A 14166-nucleotide genomic window follows, 5' to 3' on the forward strand; every position below is an offset into this window, starting at 1 on the left:
TGCTTTTTGTAATGTTTTTGGTCGTTGCAATTTTAATACATGTTCTTTATAGAATCTAAAACTAAAGAATGGAACTTTTTGTAGCAAGTGTATCATCATGCCTCTCACGAATATCTGTTAAAAGTTACAAATAAAATGCTAGAATGAGAGGTGTGCAGGAGGAATGAGATTAAGGGATCCACAGGCCTGATCTGGAGATGAGCTCACTCCTTTGGAGCAAAGAGGATAAGCTCTGGCAGATTCCCTCCTACACACCTGGTTGAAATTAGAACTGGTCCATTGTGATGATTCCAGCAGTAAAATTCAAGTACAGTCTGCATGACCCACAATTATACTTTGTTTTATAGATTACAGATTGTGTTTGGCTCTTATTCAATCACCCAGTACTTTGTGAAATCACTGAAATTCCCCTGCCCCACCAACTAAGTTGTATTACTACTGACAGAGGAGAACCTATCCAAACATAAAAAGTTTCCATTGACAAAATATAGTCAGTGAGGAATGAATGAGGAATAAATGGAAATTAGACCATGTAAACAAGTGGTTGAGAAGCTTGATATTAGCTGTGTGTTCTGGATAATATTTTGAACATATATAGTGTCTTTATTTGTGACTGCTCACATTATTGAAAAAAGACTAAAGCTACTTTACCTTCCATCACAAAAACCTTATCCATGCTGTTGTCAGATCTGGATGTGATTGCTCCAACTGACTTCTTTCACCCTCAAATGCCAAAGCTTCAGTGCTGATTTCATGTCCATTCCACATTGGCTTCTTGTTCCCATTGTATTGAATTAAAAACACTGCATTTCCTCACCCAACTTTCTGTTGCTTTCATTGCTTTCCATGCCATCTGCATTCTGATTTGAGCTTTGTGTGTGCGCTAGCTACCCTTCTATCCTTCTAATATTGCTCGTAAAAGTTTTAGTCTTTTCATGCCACCTATCTGACTACCTCTTAACCAGTCGACCTCTCTATTCCTTTCTGTGTTCCAAACACGAATCAAGTACTTTGGGCACTTCTCCTAATTCAACCCCCCCCCCCCCCCGCCTCCGGCAACAACATTTGGCAACACTGTTTCAAGTATGGAGTCTAGTTTATCCCTTCGTTTCAAGAAGGACCATTCTGAGTGTAGGACAGTGCTCATGTAAGTGGATCAATAATTAGCGCCACTATAATGCCATTCTGCATTTGGTTGCAAGAATTGTGAATTTTTTTTGTCACTATTGTAGGGATTCCAGTGTTTTGAAGCTGAAGGTGCCCCTCAAATATGCACAGGTCAGACATCCCCATGTGCAAGTAAAACAATAAGTCCATACATACACAATTCAAGTCTTCCCACCCACCCCCAATTCCATTGGCTTTTTTTCCCTCATCTGCCCTCTTTTCCTGAGATGTTATATTGTAAAGCTTCAGCATGAAGATTAGTTAGCAGAACTGCTTCCCGATTAGTCTCCAGCCACCAATGAGGAAGCAACCTCGTTACGTTCCAGGCTCAGGAGTTAAAATTATGTCTGACCCAGCCGCAATTCCCCACTAGTATACAAAACCAGCATCAACTCTGAGAAAGTAGCAACTTGCTGTCTAAATTGTAACAAGAATGTTGTTTGTGTTAGAAACACTCATTCTAATGTTATGCATTCCTAACGTTGATTAAAATATGTAGTTCATAGTATTTTTTCAATTGTTATGTATTTTCAGGTTATGTTTGTGAACTTATATTTGACTTTACTTCTTTCAGCCAAAGAAAGGCGGCGGGATTTCTTTCAACTCAACAGTTACATTGACACAATGTTCTGAAAAATTAGTACAACTCATCTTGCATGAATACAGTATCCTTTGGCCTGCAGAGAGAAATGCAGAAATCTGTGTTTTATAAGAAAGATTTTCCTTGATGTTTTTTATCTGTGATTGTGAAGAAATACTTCTTGTTTAAGAAGCCATATCACTCTGAGCATTTAATGTAAAAGATAATAGCGAAGCACTTTACAGATCCAAAGGAAAACAATGGGCACCAAGTCAGAAGAAGAAAGTAATGCAAGTGTGGGATGAAGTTTATTCAAAGAACTGTGTTTGTCGGATGGATCTTGGAAAATGTGGAGGCATTTTTTTGAGGATGGGATTTCAGTGAGTTGAAGGAACAGCTGCAGGTTTTGAATGCCATTAAAAGGGGATGCTCAGGACGGAAGATAGGGACAGATGAATTTGTAGCATTGACAAAGATTAGAAGTGAGTGTGATGAGTCCGGGTATAGATTTAGACATGATAATTTTACATTTTATGCCACTGCTGCTGCCAGTGTTCCTGTTTGGAAAGACTTGCATTTGTATAGTGGCACTTTATCCAGACTTTTTGAAGTCCTTTGCTACCAATAAAGTACTGTATGAGGGTGTAGTCTTTTTAGTATAAAATATGGCTACCAACGTACACACAGCAAGATCCTGTGGGCTGTGTTGAACTAACTGATGATTTGTTGATGGAAAGATAAATATTAGCTCATGGAAATTGAAGGACTGCTCAGCTCTGCTTAAAACAATGTTTTTGGATTTTCTGCATCCATCTGAGAGACCATATGGGATCTTCGTTTAATATTTTATCCAAGTTACACTGTCAGTTCAGACTTCGCTCATTACCGCACTAGAGTGGAGATTGTGCTTAAAATACTGGAGTGAAACTTGAAGCCAGAATCTTCTGACTTGTGCAAGAGATATCCTAAGACTGGTATTTTCAGGAAAATTAGTTATTGGGAATGAAGGCTCTTCAATCACCCTAGCACTCAAACATTCTTTGTTTCTCTTTTCACTCCTTGAAAATGAAGAAAAATTAATATGGTAATCCAGTGATTGATTCACTAAGTTTAGAAATTTATTCAATCAAAGTTCAATCTGAAGAAAGAGTAAATTATTTTTCACCATAAGGGATTTTAATATTAGTAAAGACTTGTCATTTTAGGTGCCCATTATTAAACTTATATGCTTGGTACAACGCGTCAGATTTAAACATAAAGCTCCTTTCCTCAGCTATCTGCTCCAAAATGCTCACCGAGTAACATAACTTTTTCATTTTTTTGCTCCGACCTCCCTGTGACCTCTGAGTTAAATTACCAATTCCAGTCTAATTTCTGCTTGAAAACAAAATACCTGGTAAAAAAAAAAGTTTTTTGTATAATTTCAGTTCAAATTAAGAGTTGTAAATTTAGCAACATTAAAGTACTGATCAATCTATTTCCAATTCCTGAGAAAATGAAACCGTGTACACATTGTAAGACCTCGACAACATCTCTTTTTGGGTCGATCAATTCCCTTCCTAATAATATTGAGGGTCTACCTATGGCACGTGATCATGAAGGCAGTTTACCACCACCCTCTCAAGGTGTTAACATTTGCTTTCTTAATAACTTATTTTTCCATTTAATTTCTACTGCCAGCAAACTTGGACACATTGGTCCCTTCAACAAGGTACTTGATATAGGTACTACAGAACTTAATCCCAAACCTTCATCCTTGCAGTACCACCCCTTTCACTAACCTTATGGCCACTTGGTAACCTGAAATGTTTATTCTTGTTCTGTTTCTTTCTTCCATTCACCAATTCTCAGTCCCTGTTGAGATGTACTATTAATCCAATGAGATCTAACTCTTTCATAATAACGTCTTGTGTGGCATCTTGTTGAGTGGGGAATCGGTTTAGCTCAGTTGGCTGGATTGTTCTTTAAAGAGCAATGTGATGCCAACAGCATGGGTTCAATTCACATCACTAGTTTGCGGTTTCCATGAAGGATTCTCCTTCTCAACCTCTTCCCTCGCCTGAGGTGTGGTGGTGGCCCTCAGGTTCTCCCTAATAAGAGAGCAGCCCTAATGGTCTGGTAAGACTATGGCGACACACACAGTTGAATGATTTTTGAAAATCCAATACATTTAAATTTTGTGGTTACCTCCTTATTTACTGTGCTAATTTTAGTCTTAAGACAACAGACCTCCAGAAGATTGCTTGGGAAGGAACAATAAATGTAAAATCATGAGGGACGTAGATAGGATAAATAGACAAAGTCTTTTCCCTGGGGTTGGGGAGTCCAGAATTAGAGAGCATGGGTTTAGGGTGAGAGGGGAAAGGTATATAAGAGACTTAAGGGGCAACATTTTCACACAGAGGGTGGTACGTGTATGGAATGAGCTGCCAGAGGAAGTGGTGGAGGCTAGTACAATTGCAACATTTAAAAGGCATCTGGATGTGTATATGAATAAGAAGGGTTTGGAGGAATATGGGCTGGGTGCTGGCAGGTGGGACGAGATTAAGTTGGGATACCTGGTCAGTATGGACAAGTTGGACCGAAGGGTTTGTTTCCGTGCTGTACATCCCTGTGAATCTAAATGCTGGCCCAGCCAGCGACGCCAATGTCCCATAAGTGAATAACTGCTATTTCCAATAAGTAAGAGTCTAACCACCTCTCCATCACATTTCCCACCATTAGCTTCCTGCAGGATTACCATTGACCAGAACCTTTACTAAGCTAACCAGATAAACTTTTGTGGCTACGAGAGCATGTCAGAGGCTAGGTATTCTACAGTGGCACTGCTGACTGACTTCTCAAATCTTTTCCACCGCACTTCACTTGTCTGTGTGAGTCCAGTCCCGATAGCTTTCCACTCAACACCGTCTAGTACCTTGAAGCCCACATTGCTCAGTCTTAAACATTCAGTCCATTTGCTGTGCCTACAGCATGTATCATCTGCAAGATGTTCAGTGGCAACTTGCCAAGGCTTTTTCAAGAACACCACCCAATCCTGCAACCTCTCTCACCCGAAGAACATGAGCAGCAGATTTATTGTAATACCACACCTACAAATTAATCCATCTTGGATTTTGAAATATATCACTATTCTTTCATTATTGGTGAGTTAAAATCCGAACAGAACCAAGAGCAACTTCAGTTCCACTGTAGCAATTCACCAAGGCTTCGTGACTGTATATTCCAAAAATGTGATCTCTATAATCTGGAAGGGCAAGCAAACTGCAAGTTTCCTCCAAGCTACTCACCATTCTGATTGTGAACTGTATTGCCATTTCTTCATTATAGCTAGTTCAAAATCCTGGAACTCTCTTCCTAACAGCACTGTTGATATACGTACCCTCAAGGTCTACAGTTTAAGAAAGCAGAGAGCCACCTCCTGAAGGGAGTCTAAAGAGCAATAATGTAGTCAGCAACATCCACATCATGTGAAAACCAAAAAAAAAGAGCTAAGTTGTGTTTTAGGATGGTAGTTTAGCACTATCTCAGGCATTTTTGAATGGAAAATTAAGGTTAGCTTCACCAGTGACACTAAGAATCTATGATTTTTTTGAAAAAATCGATATAAAATACCTTGTAGTAAAATCTCACTTCCATCCTTAGTTTTGATAGCCTTCCCAATTGTTAAAAATCTCACAACACCAGGTTATAATCCAACAGGTTCATTTGGAAGCACTAGCTTTCAGAGCGCTGCTCCTTCAGGTGGTTGTGGAGTATAAGATGGTAAGACACAGAATTTACAGCAAAAGTTTACATCGTGATGCAATTGAAATTATATATTGAAAAAGACCTGGATTGTTTAAGTCTCTTATCTTTTAAAGTGACCATGTTGATTTCAATTCTTTCATATATAAATCCTAGAACTTTTTTTTTAAATTACAGTCTCAAGTGAATAATAGGTCAGCCAGATAAGGCATTGAAGGTGTGAGGTGCCCTGTATGAGGCTGCCCCAATATTCAGACTGATTCTATTTCTAAAAATGGGGTTTAGAGGCAACAACGCAAAGTGGCCGAGCAGAGGCTGATAGGTTTGGTACTAATGAGGATGGAGAAAGTGAAGTCTGCAGATGCTGGAGATCAGAGCTGAAAATGTGTTGCTGGAAAAGCGCAGCAGGTCAGGCAGCATCCGAGGAACAGAAGATTCGACGTTTCGGGCATAAGCCCTTCTTCAGGAATACTAATGAGGATGGCCTTAACCAGGACCTTGGGTTCATGTCACATTCCAGGTGACCCCATTGCACTACATGCTCTCACTCTCGCATACGCACACTCCTACAGACCCATACGCTCACACGGCCCTCTCATACACAAGCTCTCTCTCGTGCTCACACATACGCACCATACGTGCACCCTCTCACAGATTATATCCCTTTACACGCTCATTCTCACGCATACACACTCATACCCCCCACCCCACCAGCGCGCACACGCACATAAAAGTTTATGGGGTGAATTTGTACTTGCAGAATTACATTTTATTTTACTGAAAAACTGCATGAATCCATGTAAGATTCTATCAATTCCTCTTTTATAAATAGAATCAGTTTGAACATTGGGGCACAGACAGCCTCACAGAGGGCACCTCATACCTTCAATGCATTATCTGGGCCACCATGGCACCTATTGCTAAAGTTCTCTTGAGAATGTTAACTTTTTTAAAAAAATAAAAATTCTGGGATTTACATATGAAAAAACTGAAACCAACATGGTCATTCTGACAGATGAGAGATTTAACAAACAATCCAGGTCTTCTTCAATATACGCTTTCAGTTGCATCACGCTGTCAACTTTTGCTGTAAATTCTGTGATTTACAATCTTATGCACCTCAACCACCTGATGAAGGAGAAATGCTCCAAAAGCTAGTGCTTCCAAATAAACCTGTTGGACTATAACCTGGTGTTGTGTGATTTTTAACTTTTTACACCCGAGTCCAATCTCCAGCACCTCCAAATCATGATTTCCCAATTCTGGATGTTGGGAATTTTATTTTTACAAGTTAGATTTGAATTGTATGTTCCTCCCTAAATATGTTAGTTGTTTGTGAAATGGTTTTCATACAGAATTTTGTAACACTGTTGACTAACTGGGTGCTTCTTAATGTTTTTCTACTACATACGGTCAGTGCAATTGTGTTACTTGTCTCATACCCATTGCCTGAATATCTGATTAACAAAATATTGCATGCACAGAATGAAAGTCCAAGAAACATGATATTTAGTAGTTTCTTAATAGCCAAACCAGAAGAGATGTCTGGAGAACCTAACAAATAGTAGCATTGTGTCCTTAAAACCTGTTCCACCATTCAGTGCAAGTATGTTGCTCATCTGCTTCAGTTGCACCATTCCCTTAGCCTTTAATTTACTTAGCATCCAAAAATGTATCAAGCCTTGTCTTCAGTATATTTGATGCCTGATCCCCTGCATCCTGAAGTAAAGAAAATTTGAACGATCTACATTGCATGAATTTCTGTAATTTCTTCTTATCTGTGACCTAAATGACCAGACTTCCAGCAACTACTTTGTCAAATCATTCAAAAATTGTATATACTTCATTGATATCACACCATTCTTCTAAATTATGGGTCAAGTCTACCTGATCTCTCCTCAGGGGACAAACCTTTCATTCCCCCGAATCAGTCTAGTGAATATTTTGTGGACTCCCCCACCACGGCTAATATTGTATGCAGTATTACCTAGCTGCGGTCTCATCAACACCCGATACAACAAAATAAGATTTCTTCACTTCGTACGTTCCGAGTTCCCTTACTCCCTTTCTCGTGAAGGCTATAATATACCATTTAGCGTATTTTACTAATTCCTTGCTGTGTCTGCATGTTAAGCTTCTGTGATTATTGTATAGAGACTTCCAGATCCCTGTACCAATGTTTTCTAATTTCTTGATATTTCAGAAAAATTGTTTTTCTTTTTTTTTCTTTCAAAGTGGATAACTTCACGCTTCCCTATGTTATATTCCTTCTGACATGTTTCTGCCGAGTTATATAATCTATTTATATAACTTTGCAGTCCATTTGCTTTCTTAGTGACCTATTTTTCTATCTAAATTTCTACTGCCAGCAAACCTGGATACATTAGTCCCTTCAGCTACATAATTGATAAAGGTAGTACAGAGCTCAATCCCAAACCCTCATCCTTGCAGTACCACCTCCTTCTCCCCAACCTTGTGACCACCTGGTAACCTAAAATATTTATTCTTGTTCTGATTTTTTTTTCCATTCACCAGTTCTCAATCCCTGTTAATATGAACGCCTAATCGAATGAGATCTAATTTTTTTTTAAATAACCTATTGTGTGGCATCTAGTTGAATGATTTTTGAAAATCCAATACATTTAAATTTTGTGGTTACCTCCTTATTTACTTGGCTAATTTCAATCTGTGGACAGTAGACCTCTGGAAGATAGATTGGTAATAGGTCACACCATTCCCCTGCCCCACAAGCATATGGGCAAATTTGTAGTGGGTTGCTCCACTGGTCCCAACTGGCATGGAATTCCAATTTGGAATGTTAAAAAGATTGGAACCATTACCTTCCAGGTTCGCCAGGAGATTGCCTAATGGTGACCAGGCTGGACAATTTTTATGTTTTTTTAAACTATTGTTTATCCTATTTTCTAACAGCAATGCACTGAGCAGAAATTAAATATTGTTTTAATTGTAGCATTAATTAGAAAAATTAATGTTATTTTTTGATCCTTAATATTTCCAATCGAGAAATCTTTAATGCTGAAGTACTCTTCAGGGAAGATGCATCTCCTGACCAATTTATAGATGTAGTAGTTGGAAACCGTGTCCACATGCCTTGTCTTTATGTAAGTTAGACTTAAACAATCTTTAAATGTTCAATTTTAACAGTGCTTAAGCAATTTTTTGTTTGTACATTTTAGCAACTAATCTGTACTGAAAAGGTAATGTGAAAACAAAATTCTTTTACGAACAAAAGTTCTCCACCATGTCTGCAAATGATTAATTTTACTGTAAAGTGGTAAACAGCAGAAGCTCAGTATTTTTCTGTACAAATAATGAGGCCAAACCTTTCACACTGTAGTTACAGGACCTTGGGCAATTTTGGACATCTCCCCTGAAATACCTATGAACAATTAAATAACATAGGAAAAACAAAATAAGGAGACCCTTGTCTCTATTAATTATCCCAATGTATTTTAAAAACTAATTTGGAGAATTTATGAAGAAAAAGTATAATCTGCTCAATTTATTTAAGTATTAAAATCTACATCTTGAATTTTCTGCATTAAGATCCTTTGTCACCAAGGTTCTTTAAAATTGTTCAGAAACATTTTAAAAAGTAAAATGCAGTTGTAAATTATGAGCCAATTGAGAAGCATCAGATTGTATGAGCACATATTTGTGAAAAATCAACTATGGTAAACTTCGTAACTGTACATTAGAGGCATCCCGCAAAATTTTCATAACTTGTAGCTCTTCTGCTGAGTTGTATTCATCTATTGAATTTGTGTAGTGCATGTTCTATCATGTTCATTGTGTCAACCTTAATATGACCTCAATCTCCTGCTTCCTTTCCAGGGATTTCTGATTTTTTAAAAAATCTATAAATAGTGGGTGAAGACAAGTTTGAACTTAGCTGTGATGATATGTGGAGATCTATGTGCCAACAGTTGTTTACTAGAGGCAACAAGCAACAGCAAAATTACTCTGGGAATATTATGTTGATGAGAGGAGATTTTGTTAGATGCTTTGTTTATCCATTTCTCTATTAATAATCAAAATATTGTGAAGGCAGATTTTATTAAAATTTCATAAATGCTTATTCCCAATCCGTCTGAGTAACAGAATCTCAGGAATTACAGAGATGATAATTTGTTGCACTGAGTAAATGCAATTTCTGAGCATTTTATAAAATGCCAGTTAAAAAAAACAGACTTGAAACCTATGTATAGTAAGTGCTGTGAATTGTGAATGCTTAATGTCTTTTCATGTTTTCAATCATAGTGTTTTTCTTCTTCTTCGCCTATAAAAAGGTTTATAATAAAATTGACCAGATCTCCTTGGAGGAGGTGGACCGTTTGGCAAGGCAGTTGCACAGTGTAGTGATTAGGTAAGCTTTTTAAACAAATCTACATTTGCCGTTGCTCAGTTCAAATGTATACACTGTGCTATACAGAAATTAAAGTCTTCTGTTTTACTGGCTTGCAGAATGATGGAAAACATTATTGGTAGGACTCATTGGACTGCTGCAAGGAATCGTAAAATGATGCTTTATCCTGAACAGAAATCCCTAACTGTTTACTTTTATAGTTCCTGGTCATCTATTGATGTCGTAATAGCTGTTCATTGTTTTGTTGAGGTTAGGTAGTGATATTAGCAGCTGTTTGATTGTGGAGGATCATCAGAGCTCAATCCTGTTCTTGTGAAGTATCCATAGATGAGCACCAGCAGAAGTCAGAGGATAACAATTAAGAGCAAAAGATCTTGATATTGAATTTCTTGAAAAGAAGAAGAAAACTGGATACTAGAAAACTGAAATGGTAAAAGGAATTGTGAGAGTGGGATGGGGTATTCAAGTAGCAAACGATTGGAAGCTCAACATCACAAGTGGAAGCAGAATAGGAATGTTCACTGCATCTATCTGACAAACAAAAAACCACATTGTAGGCAAGGACATGAAGTCAGACGAACTGATTAGATTACTTACAGTGTGGAAGCAGGCCCTTCAGCCCAACAAGTCCACACCGACCCACCGAAGCGCAACCCACCCATACCCCTACATTTACCCCTTACCTAACACTACGGGCAATTTAGCATGGCCAATTCACCTGACCCGCACATCTTTGGACTGTGGGAGGAAACCGGAGCACCCGGAGGAAACCCACGCAGACACGGGGAGAACATGCAAACTCCACACAGTCAGTCGCCTGAGTCGGGAATGGAACCCGGGTCTCAGGCGCTGTGAGGCAGCAGTGCTAACCACTGTGCCACCGTGCCACCCACTAAGTGAGTGACATCCTACCTGGAAGGATTAGTTCAGGCCCTGGAAAGGAGGTGATACATCTTTCCTATGTTTCATAGGTAACTGCTGATGGATAAAAAGTGGCATTAAGAGTGCTGGACATATGAACCAGAGCCATCCAGAGAATGGTCCTTTCAGAGTGCAAGGAGAGGATACATATGTTTTGTGGTAGATTTATGACATCAAGGTGGCAGAGTAGTAGAACAGTAGGAGCAGTGGTAGTACTAGTAGAAGATCAATTGGGCAGTTAGCCATTGAATGTTAATACTATATTAAACTATTTTGCCACGGTTGATTCTAAAACCAGTGGGCCAACAGTTAATCCAAAGTTCCTTTGTCTTCCCCAGCTAATTCAGTTGCATTATTTTGTGCATTGCAAAGGGGTTTAGGGGTCCAGTTACAGAAATTGCTAAACACTTATGAACCGGTAGAAAATTAAAATGGGTAATAGAATATTGGCTTTAATAACATGGGAACTGTGATGCAAAAGAATAATGTCTGTACACCTGTAGCACAATAAGCTAGTTCAGTGCTATCTGGAATATTTTATTCAGTTTTGGTTACTGCATTTCAGGAATGATATTTTGGCCTTGGAGGGGTTGTTGTGCAGATTTGTCAAAATTATGTTAGTGCTCAAAGGCTAATGTTTAAAAACAGGTTACATTATCATGGCTTGTATTTCCTTGAGTATAAAAGCTTAAGGGGTGTCATGACTGAGATATTTAAGATGATTAAAGTGATTAATTGGATGAAAAGTGAGAACCAATTTCTTCTGGTGAGGAATAGAACAAGAGGCGTAATCTTAAAATTAAAGCTAATCTGTTAATGGGTAATGTCAAAGAAGCATTTCTTCAGTCAAAGAGTAGTGGAAATCTGGAGATCTCTCCCAAAAATATCTGTCAAGGCTAAGGTCCATTGAAAATTTTAAACTCTGACGTCTATTAAGCAGCAGTATTAAGGACTAAGGAAACAACATGGGTAGATGAAGATAGAAATGTAGATCAGCTGATCTAATTACAGCTTCAAAACTGCTCAAAAATGGCCTGTTCTTATCCGTGTTCAATATTTTTGGCAGCTGTGAAATACTTATAATATGGAATTTCACATTTCTACATATGTGGCTTCCCAATGGGTGGAACACGTAAAATGTCTTCTACTGGATTCTCTTGGTCCAAGACTTGCAGTTCTGAATGATGCTCAGAGGTTTTGCCTTCAGTTGTTTGTTTCTCAGTCAGTTTGAAGATGAGAAATGAAAAGTCCACACAGTGATCCAAATGAAAGCTTTTCAATTCATGAGCTTGTCAGGATGTTTGTTGTTTATTTATAATGTGTCTGTCTCTCCAGCTGTGAAATGAAACTGAATTTGGATTATCTGCTTGACAAGCTGTGGGACTACCTTGCCCTAATCTGCATCTACACAAAAAAGAGAGGAGGTACGAGAAGACTTGACACTGAATTACTTGCTTTGTAAAAGTATGTGAACACTTCAGACAACGTTGTGAAATTTTGTTTTGAACAGAAAGACCAGATTTTTCGGGTGCTATAATTATGAGAAGATCAGCTTCAGTTGAACATGTGGTAAGATGAAGTACCTTTCTGATAAATCTTCTCTTTAATTCAGGTTATAGCAATCTTCCATCATCTTACTTAAAGTCAACTATCTCAGCACAAATCACAGGTTGAGTTTGTGATCATTGTGGTCTCAGGAAAGGAGCCTGTCACTCTGTTTACCCACTTGGGCACCTTGTCTTTATAACCACTTTCTCAATTTATCTTACAATATCTATCTTCAACAGTTTGAGTTAAAAATCACATAACACCATGTTACAGTCCAATAGGTTTAATTGGAAGCACTAGCTTTCGGAGTGCCGCTCCTTCATTAGGTGGTTGTGGAGGACCCAATTGTAAGACACAGAATTTATAACAAAAGTTTACAGTGTGATGTAACTGAAATTATACATTGAAAAATACCATGATTGTTGGTTGAGTCTTTCGTCTGTTAGAATACCATGATAGTTTCACTTCTTTCATGTGTAAATCATAAAACTTTGTTTTTAAAGTTACATTCTTAGGTTAACTGTAACAATTGGTTGAAGGTGTTAGCCCCCCGCTCTGTATTCCCTGTCTGTGCCATAATGTTTAGACTGATTCTAATCTAAAAAGTGAGTTAACAGAGTCTTACTTGGATTCCGGCAGTTTTTGAGCAAAGTACAATGTAACTCTGCAAGTGCAAATTCACCCCACAAACATATATGTATATTTGTGTGAGAAAGAGAGAGAATGTATATGTGTATGTATGTGAGTGTAGAGTGTCGAAGTCTGTGAGAGGGTGCATGTGAGTGTGGGAGTGTCTCTCTGCAGGAGTGTGCGTGTCTGTGCGTATGCATGTGTATAGGAGTGCCTGTGTGTGTCTGTGTTTGTGAGTGTGTATATGCAGTGCAATGGTGGTCACCTGTAGTATGAAATTAATCCAAGGTCCCAGTTGAAGCCCTCCCTGGGGGTGCGGAACTTATCTATCAGCCTCTGCTTGGCCACTTTTCACTGCTGTTTGTCCCGAAGTCCGCCTTGGAGGATGGTCACCCGAATGTCCAAGGCCGAATGTCCTGGACTGCTGAAGTGTTCCCCAACTGGGAGGGAACACTCCCGTCTGTTGATTGTCGTGCGGGCCCATTCATCCGTTGCCGTAGACTTTGCTTGGTTTCCCCAATCTACCATGCTTCAGGGCATCCTTGCCTGCAGCGTATGAGATAGACAACGTTGGCTGAGTCACATGAGTACCTTCCACATACGTGGTATGAGGTGTCCCCACGTGTAATGGTGGTATTCATGTCCATACTCTGACACGTCTTGCAGCGCCTACCGTGACAGGGTTGTATGGAGCTGTCCTGAAAGCCAGGCAGCTTGCTACGAACAATGATCTGTTTGAGGTTTGGTGGCTGTTTAAAGGCGAGCAGTGGAGGTGTGGGGAAGGTCTTGGCAAGGTGCTCATCCTCCTTGATAATGTGTTGCAGGTCGCAAAGAACATGGCATAGTTTTTCAGCTCCTGGGAAGTAATCGACAACAAAGGGTACCCTGTTGGTTGCAGCACGTGTCTGTCTCCTGAGTTCCTTGCTGTGGCACGTCGGAACTAGCGGTCGATGAGTTGAGCCTCGTATCCTGTTCTTATGAGGGCATCCCTGAGTACTTCCAGGTGCCCTTCACATTCCTCCTCATCTGAACAGATCTGATGTATGCGTAGGGCTTCTCCATAGAGGATAGCTGTTTTAATATGTTTTCGGTGGAAGCTGGAGAAGTGTAGCATTGTGAGGTTGTCTGTGGGTTTGCGGTAGAGTGTGGTGCTGAAGTGTCCGTCCTTGATGGAGATGCATGTGTC

The 14166-nt window shown here is 39.2% G+C and overlaps 1 protein-coding gene across 1 annotated transcript in view; it reads left to right on the plus strand.

The window, feature by feature from the left end:
• Nucleotides 1-14166, plus strand: part of drg2 (developmentally regulated GTP binding protein 2) — a 43770-nt gene that overhangs the window by 15855 nt on the left and 13749 nt on the right. The window contains exons 7-11 of the mRNA XM_060840707.1: nucleotides 1742-1832; nucleotides 8519-8616; nucleotides 9805-9881; nucleotides 12138-12226; nucleotides 12313-12371. Coding sequence (XP_060696690.1) covers nucleotides 1742-1832; nucleotides 8519-8616; nucleotides 9805-9881; nucleotides 12138-12226; nucleotides 12313-12371 — 414 coding nt within the window. The remainder of the gene's footprint in view (nucleotides 1-1741; nucleotides 1833-8518; nucleotides 8617-9804; nucleotides 9882-12137; nucleotides 12227-12312; nucleotides 12372-14166) is intronic.

The sequence above is a fragment of the Hemiscyllium ocellatum genome, chromosome 20, assembly GCF_020745735.1.
Source record: "Hemiscyllium ocellatum isolate sHemOce1 chromosome 20, sHemOce1.pat.X.cur, whole genome shotgun sequence".
NCBI classification, from domain to species: Eukaryota; Metazoa; Chordata; class Chondrichthyes; order Orectolobiformes; family Hemiscylliidae; genus Hemiscyllium; species Hemiscyllium ocellatum.